Source organism: Rhinopithecus roxellana, chromosome 7 (assembly GCF_007565055.1).
Source record: "Rhinopithecus roxellana isolate Shanxi Qingling chromosome 7, ASM756505v1, whole genome shotgun sequence".
In the NCBI taxonomy this organism is placed as follows: Eukaryota; Metazoa; Chordata; class Mammalia; order Primates; family Cercopithecidae; genus Rhinopithecus; species Rhinopithecus roxellana.
This window is the reverse complement of record NC_044555.1, coordinates 81,341,127-81,349,080: the sequence shown is the minus strand read 5'-3', so window position 1 is coordinate 81,349,080 and position 7,954 is coordinate 81,341,127. Positions and strand designations below refer to the sequence as shown.

General features: G+C 38.1%; 1 protein-coding gene across 1 annotated transcript in view; it reads left to right on the top strand.

Moving 5' to 3' along the window:
• The first annotated feature begins 5,670 nt into the window (after nt 1-5,670).
• The window catches only part of ACE2 (angiotensin I converting enzyme 2), a 47,868-nt gene continuing 45,584 nt past the window's right edge, over nt 5,671-7,954 (top strand). Inside the window, exons 1-2 of the mRNA XM_010366065.2 lie at nt 5,671-5,873; nt 6,496-6,784. Of these exons, the coding sequence (XP_010364367.2) occupies nt 6,599-6,784 (186 nt within the window). The 5' untranslated portion in view covers nt 5,671-5,873; nt 6,496-6,598. The remainder of the gene's footprint in view (nt 5,874-6,495; nt 6,785-7,954) is intronic.

Below are 7,954 nucleotides of genomic sequence, written 5' to 3'. Positions count from 1 at the left end.
TTTGTTTTTCATATAGTGGCCAGAGGGATTCCTTTTTTTTTGTTTTTGAGGCAGGGTCTCACTCCTGTCGCCCAGGCTGCAGTTCCATGGTGTGATCACGGCTCACTGCAGCCTCAACTTCCTGGTTTCACATGATCCTACCACCTCAGCCTCCCAAGTAGCTGGGACTACAGGCACATACCACCACACCTGGCTAATTTTTTGTAGTTTTAGTAGAGACGGGGTTTTGCCATGTTGCCCAGGCTGGTCTTGAACTCTTGGGTTCAAGAGACCCTCCCGCCGTGGCCTCCCAAAGTGTTGGGATTACAGGTGTGAGCCACTGTGCCTGGCCCAGGATTTCTTTTAAATGTAAGTGGTATTGTGTAACTCTTCTGTTCAAATTCTACCATGCATCCCATCTCACTTAGGATAAACGCTCATGTTTTGCTTCTAAAGTCTTAGATGTAAATTTATACTAGTGATTTCCTTGCTCTAGTGCTGCCTGGTATTTTGTACAGTGTAGGTATCAAAATAAATTAGGGTTACTGTGGCAAACACTGTACTATCATAAATTCAGGCCAGTAACAATCAGTATAACCTTCTTGGAATCCAATGTTTATTCTTACAGATTTGAACTCTGTCTATTGAAACTATTTATCAATTTGGTTAATGAAGATTATCTTTGCTGTATCTTTAGTGTTTGAAATGTTTGTTTTCTGGTGCCGTAAAGAAATAGTATTTGAACACAGATTTAATTTTTTTAGTAAGGCTATTTTTATACTTTCTGTAGAAAGGGTCCGCTTGCCAGTAGTTTTGTTACGAGAGTATACCGAACAAAGGAGATAGGGTTATAAATAACTTGACGCGTTTACCCTACTGTTGTGTCTGGTTTTTATTGGCTGGAACGGGACCTCACATTTTGTGTTTGTCTTGATTGGCTAGCAACTTAGAACTTTTTCAAAGAGGCAAAGGCAGAGGAGAACAAAGGAAGGAGGAAGTAACTTGTGGAATGTTGAGAAAGGTAAAAACCCCTTCAAATAAGGAACAGGAACAGGCTATGACCTAATGCTTGTTTGGAGCAGTATTAAGGATGCCAGGGCAAATAATTAGGTTAAATTGTGGGAGCTAAGAGCGTAAAGTACATTGATTTTTTTTTATTATGGCTAGCAGATATTTAAGAATGTTAACACAGGTTTTTGAATGAATTTTGCTTCTAAGAGAAGTTATTATTTATTCCTAATTAGACAGGGAGCAAAGTCTTTGAAGAGGAACCTCTACTTTACTTTTTACATTTAGGAAAAAAGGGACTGCTATGCAACTAAAAATGTAAACAGGAAAGAGCTTTAGCTTTTCTTTTGGGCTGAAAGGCCAACTTGTTATTTATTTTCTGTAAAGCACTTATAAATTCACTTTGTGTGATAAACATGTGGTCAAAATCAATTGTACTGAATGTAAATAGTTCTTGACCATGCAAAGTTTTGAATTTCTCTGTGCATTGTATTCCTAATACCCTTCCTTGTTCTGTCAGCAGTATTAATCAATAAGAAATTGAACAAAACATCCTTTCTTTTCTGATGTTTACCAAAGTTATCCACCCAACTTGGGGAACTGGAAGAGGTTTCTCCTATAGCTATTTGGCAACCTCACCATTTTGACTCAGTTGGAAGGATATAAAAAGTTGAACAGTAAGGGAAATATGGATTTCAAAGTCTATGTACTTTGCTCTAGCAGAATAAAGACCCACCCTCAGATTTCAGCCTATGAAAAGGGAGGTTTCTAGTTGAACTCCATGGTTATCTAGTTTCCATTTAGGTTTTAGCAGATAGCAGATCAGAAACAGGGAGGGGACTTGTGGAGGGCAGGGCTACTAAAAGTTGATACTGTGACTGTGAACTCAGAATGTGCAGAAACAGCAGAATTAATAGCAATAAAGCTGTTGAGCCATTTAATGTAAAGCCTTGAAGACATTGTCACATTATAGCTTAGCCAGTAAATATTATTTAAGATGATGACACTGAGTCATCTGAAAAATAACCCTAAAATAATGTCCAGGCAACATCCCGATCAGGATGGAATATATTGAAGAAAAATTTCTACCTAAAATGGTTTAAAAATGTATAACTGGTGTAATCAAAGCAGTACGTTTTAATTTTGCTTATGCGGGCCTGCCTTTTCTCAGAATATGACAGATTGATGAGGACTTATTAGACATACATGAAGTTAGCAGATAACTGAACCCATGACTCTGTGGAGAGAAAAGGTCTCTTAAGAAATCTGGGATCAAAATGCAGCCCCATTGCCTATCAGTTGTGGAAGTTTGAATTAATCATAGGAACATTTGGTTTCCTTAATTATAAAATGGATATCACTATTTCTACCTGTAAAGTTGTTGTGAAGAGTTTATGTACCGGACCAGGTACAAAGCATATGCGACCAACAGATACAACATCTATAAATATTGAGAGGGAGTCATTTACCTTTATGACTTTCCCCTTCTTCCTCAAGATAGCGTGACAGACTCAAGTTTTCTCTTCTCTGTATGTAGGAAGTTTTATACCAGGACCTGACCATGATTGGGTGATGAAAGCACGCTGAGAGGTTCTCCATGGGTGGGCTCACATAGACTACTGGCTGACTCCCCTTTCCTTTCATGTATGACTCTACTTATTCCATTGGTGAGCTCCTCCATCCTGCTGTTTCAGCACAGACTAGCAGAATTCTCCTACAATGCAGGATCCTACAGTCCAAATAGACCTTTGAGTCAAACTCCCAGCCAATCTCTGTCTGCTGCAGTGTCTTTGAAAGATGACCTTGCAGATGGCTTGATTAAACATTCCAGTGTGGAAGTTCCCTAATTATTACACAGCTTGTTTCATTTTCAGTGGCTTTTATTACTAGGCTTACAGCATCACTCTCTGTGTTCTTATGTATTAATTCATATAATATGACATCCCTATGAAATGGATATAAAACTGTCATTGGCTTTGAAATAAATTAGGTGCAGGGACGATATTACCTGCCTAAAGTCACACAGCTAACAAGTGGCAGAGTAAATCCACCATGCTAAGTCTTCTTCTAAATGGCAGTACCATGATAGAGGAAAGCTGTCTACCCTGTCTTCTCTTCCATATCTAAACCATTCTCCAAATTATATTATTTTAGATCCATCTGCTCTCTTATTTATTTTCCTCTGGATACTCTCTTGTGTGCCTCTAAAATTGTGGTTCACAGAAATGAATGTGATAGTCTAGATTATTTTGTATCTAATGCTTATATTAACAAAGTCTAATATAGTATAAGATATACTTATAGGCCCAGTACTTTTTACTGGGCCTCCTAGTTGGATCTTGAAGCTCATACTAAGCTTTTATTCAACCAGCTAGACTGGGCTGCTACAGTAGCTCACTAACTAGTCTCCCTGTTTCCATCCTTACCCCTTTAGTGTCTGTTCTCTAAGCAGCAGCCAAAGCAACCCTGCTAAAGCTTCTACTAGATCATTTCTCTGCTTGAAGCCTTCCAGTGTCTTCCCATGTTGCTGAGAGTAAAGCTAAAGTCTCACAGTTAATTGTCTTTAAGACCCTCCTGGTGCGACCCTAGCTTCTTCCTGGACCTCACCTCCTGCCACTTTCCCCTGCACACTGAGCTCCAGTCACAAAGATCTCTGATGTTCTTGAAATCTGCCTGCATCCTTTACACTTGCTGCTCCCTCTGTCTAGGAAAACTTCTTCACCCAGAGATCCGCACAGCTTTCATCACTTCTCTCGGGTCTCTGCTCAAATGTCACCTTCTCAGAGAGGCCCTCCTTATAGAAAATCCCTCTCCCCACCCCATGATTCTCTATCCTCCATTTCTTACTTATAATAAGTCATGGCATTTATCACTCACTATTTTTGTCTTCCCTCTATTCTCACCTCATAATACAATATTTATTAGCTTATGTTCAATATCTAGAATAGTGTTTGGCATATAGTAGGTAGTCAATAAACAATGATTGAAGCAAGATTCTTGTTGTTTTGGACATGAATTGTTGTTTGTCAGAGGACTGCCTAATCCTGTACTGTGTGATTGTTTCAGGAGACATTTGGATCTAGTCATGACATTTTACATTTTGTTAAATCCCTTATTGAAAAGGAAGATACACTATGTCTTTGGATATATTTTTTTTTACTATTATATTCTATCAGAGAGGAGATAGGGCAGGCAGCATCTGACTTATTCCTAGTGAATTCCTAATGGACCAGAGATATATTTTTCCAAGTGCAAACCACATTCTAAAAATTATACTTTATAGCTTTACTAGATGTTAAAGTCAAACTTTCCTTTATCATTATGATATCCACCCCCTCCCCCAATCTTTTTGAAACATAGAACATCTTTCCTGCATCTTTGGTCTTCTAATTTTTTCTGATTCTCCATTTTTTTCTCAAAGACAATACTTTCCTTTAGGCCAATTGTCTTTCTGGGTCTCATCCCCTGGGTCTTCAGTGAATTCTTTCCATTCTCAGAATGGGCTCAGAGAGAATGTTTCTGGGGAACTATCAGAACATTGACATCTTCTCAAAAAAGTGTGAACAAAAATTCCAGTAATTCAGTCAGTGCTTGCAGTTGGCCATTCTGGGCTAGTTTTTCTACAGAATCACTGTAGACAATTCTCCCTTTTCCCTTGCTTCTCAAAGTTTCTTGGCTTCTAGCATTTTCCTGCCTCATTGCTATCCCAGGCTCCTTGTTCATTTATTCTAAGCTTTCAGATTTTATATCTTGCTTTCTCCGTTTCAGTTTGATCAAGTTAATCGTATTTTCTGCCTCAGTGAATTGAATTTGGACTACTCCCATTTTTTCCACTAAATCCACGTGTTTCATTCAGGAACTTACCTGTGTAGAAATTTATTTCCGCTTTTATTACAGTAACATTTCAACTTTTTGTTCAGACACTCGTGTGCTGTCCTCTTTCTTGCCTGTTTTCTCTCCTAATATGTGCAAGAAGTGAGTGGATCTAGGTTTCCTGGAATGTGGGAGGAGCCTTTCTGAAATTTCTGCACTGATTTTTTTTTACCCTCATCTCACTTTCATTTAAAATTCTTTATTATTATTACTTGTATTTGTGAACTGCTTTATTTCTTAAAAGGAGAGTATATTTTGACTCACATCAAGGGAAGTAAGAGTCCACCTCTTTTTGATGCAGCATATCTAAATCTATCATCTTCACTGAGGCACAAGGCCCTCTGTCACACTTTATCTATGCCTCCATTATTGCTTTTAGACTGTTGACCACAACTTCGTTTAGAGCCTATACTCTAGAATCAGAGTACACAGAGCCATGTTCTGATTCCATCATTTGTTAGCTGAGTGAGATATAGCAATTTACTTAAACTTAGTTTCATAATTCATAAAATGGTGATAAAATATTTGCCTATAGGTTTCTTGTCATGCTCAAATGAGATATTATAATGCAAAGCACTTTGAATAGTTACTTATAATTGTTTTTTTCCTATTCTACAATAATACACACAACTTTGGAATAAGGAAAAGCAATGGACATTTTTTTAAAGGCTTGATTATTGCAATGTCACCTGAACCTGGAAGACTTGTTTTTCTGGGTGAAGAAATATTTTCTCTGTGTCAAAGTTTCACAATCATCGTCAAGTAGGCCCTTGAACCCTGCCATTTAAAGTGCTCCTCTCTTTGATCTGTGGCACTCATACATACACTCTAGTAATGAGGACACTGAGCTCGCTTCTGAAATTTAACAAGATAACCACTAAAATCTCTTTGAATTCTATATTGTTGTGATCCAATGGCTACAGAGGATCAGGAGTTGACATAGACACTCTTTGGATTTCACACCGTATGGAGGCTTTCTTACTTCCACGTGACCTTGACTGAGTTTTGAATAGGTAAGTGAAAGAGAAGGAGGCACTTAAAGAAGTCAGCCATAGAACCAGTGTGAGAAACAGGAAATGAGCTTTTTTAAGTTTTGCAAAGGCAGATCAGGAGAGTTGACCTGCGGAGTGGAGAATAGTCATAATTTTAAAAAATGGCCATGGAAATTAAAACTGATCAGAAATATGAATTCCATAAAGACAAGGGCAAAGTCTTGTATTTGGAAGGGAAAATATTACCCAAGTAGAGAGTCTGTGAATATGATCTTGAAATAAAAATAAATGAGAGATAACTGACTATTAATGAAATTGTCTGAAAACCATACAAACACCAACATTATTTTCATGATCCCTAATTCTAGACCTCTTTGGTCACTGTAAAATTATAACATTTCCCATGTATCTTTAACAGCTTTCTAGGAAAACTAACCAAAAGTACCGGTTTTGATTTGGTCATAAAGTGACAGGAGAGGTAAGGTTCTCTAGGATTAAAGAATAACGTTTTCTTATTTGATTTACTTTAAAAAATTATTCTGAAATCTGTTACATATCTGTCCTCTCCAGGATGAACTTTATATTGGTTCAGCAGATTGTTTACTGTGCTCTTCTTTTTCTTTTTTTGGTCTTTCCTGCTCAGTGCCCAACCCAAGTTCAAAGGCTGATAAGAGAGAAAATCTCATGAGGAGGTTTTAGTCTAGGGAAAGTCATTCAGTGGATGTGATCTTGGCTCACAGGGGACGATGTCAGGCTCTTCCTGGCTCCTTCTCAGCCTTGTTGCTGTAACTGCTGCTCAGTCCACCATTGAGGAGCAGGCCAAGACATTTTTGGACAAGTTTAACCACGAAGCCGAAGACCTGTTCTATCAAAGTTCACTTGCTTCTTGGAATTATAACACCAATATTACTGAAGAGAATGTCCAAAACATGGTGAGTTCTCATGGCTCTATTGGGCTATTTGTTGCCTCTTAAAAATTAGATTACTGCCCATGAAACTGAAAAGGGACGTCAAAGAAATGCTCTGAGTTGTGAGATTGGATGTTTGCCTCCATATCCCTGATTTTGGAGTCCCAGATAACTAAACTTAATTCACCCTGGGGTTCATTCAGAAAATTGTTGCAAAATAATTCACTGGTCTCAATCCAGATGCTTGGAAACAAGTGAATATTCTTTATAAAATTATCGCCATAATTCTCATCACAGTCAGGATTTCAAAGCATTTCATGGAAATTCCATAAGTTATTGAGTTAATAATTTTCTTTAGTCTACAATATCAATAGGAATATCTAAAGATTCTCTATAAATGATATATTAACTGAAAAATGCAACTGGAGGCTTAGTGAAAGAACTAACCAGTAATTAAGCTAATCAGGGCTTGGGTGAGGCTGGACTTGGGAATTCCTTTTCTCTTTGTCACGGACCTCCAAGGGACTCCCAAAGGTCACAGAATCCAGGCAGAGCCCTCCAAAACAAAAACAAAACGAACAACAAAAAAACCATGATTAAACCAGTTCTGACAAATATCAGAATGCTCTGGGAAAGTCAGATGCTTTGTTAAACAAGTGCAAGGACTTAGGAATTTCTTCTCTCACAGATCCCAAAACAGTATCCTTACATATTTAAGTGCTGAGAAATAAACAACTTTATTTAAGAAAAGGTTGTATGTACTGACTCACTAAATTAAACACAGCACAGATTTATTTTAATGAGACTTTCTGATGATCAAGTTTATCTTCTTTGGGGTTAACAATAAATGAACTTCTTAGAGTAAATAACTTGCTCTGTAATCCCCAGTTTTGGATATTTGCTGATGAATAACCCACTCTTAACTGAAAATAAGTAAAATATTTGAAATTACTGGCTGGGTGCGGTGGCTCACACTTGTAATCCCAGCACTTTGAGAGACCGAGGTGGGTGAATCATTTGAGCTTGGGAGTTCGAGACCAGCCTGGGCAACATAGCAAAACCCTGTCTCTACAAAAAATGCAAAAATTAGTTGGATGTGGTGGCACACGCGTATACTCCCAGCTACTCGGGAGGCTGAGGCAGGAGGATCACTTGAGTCCGTGAGGCAGAGGTTGTACTGAGCTGAAATCTTGA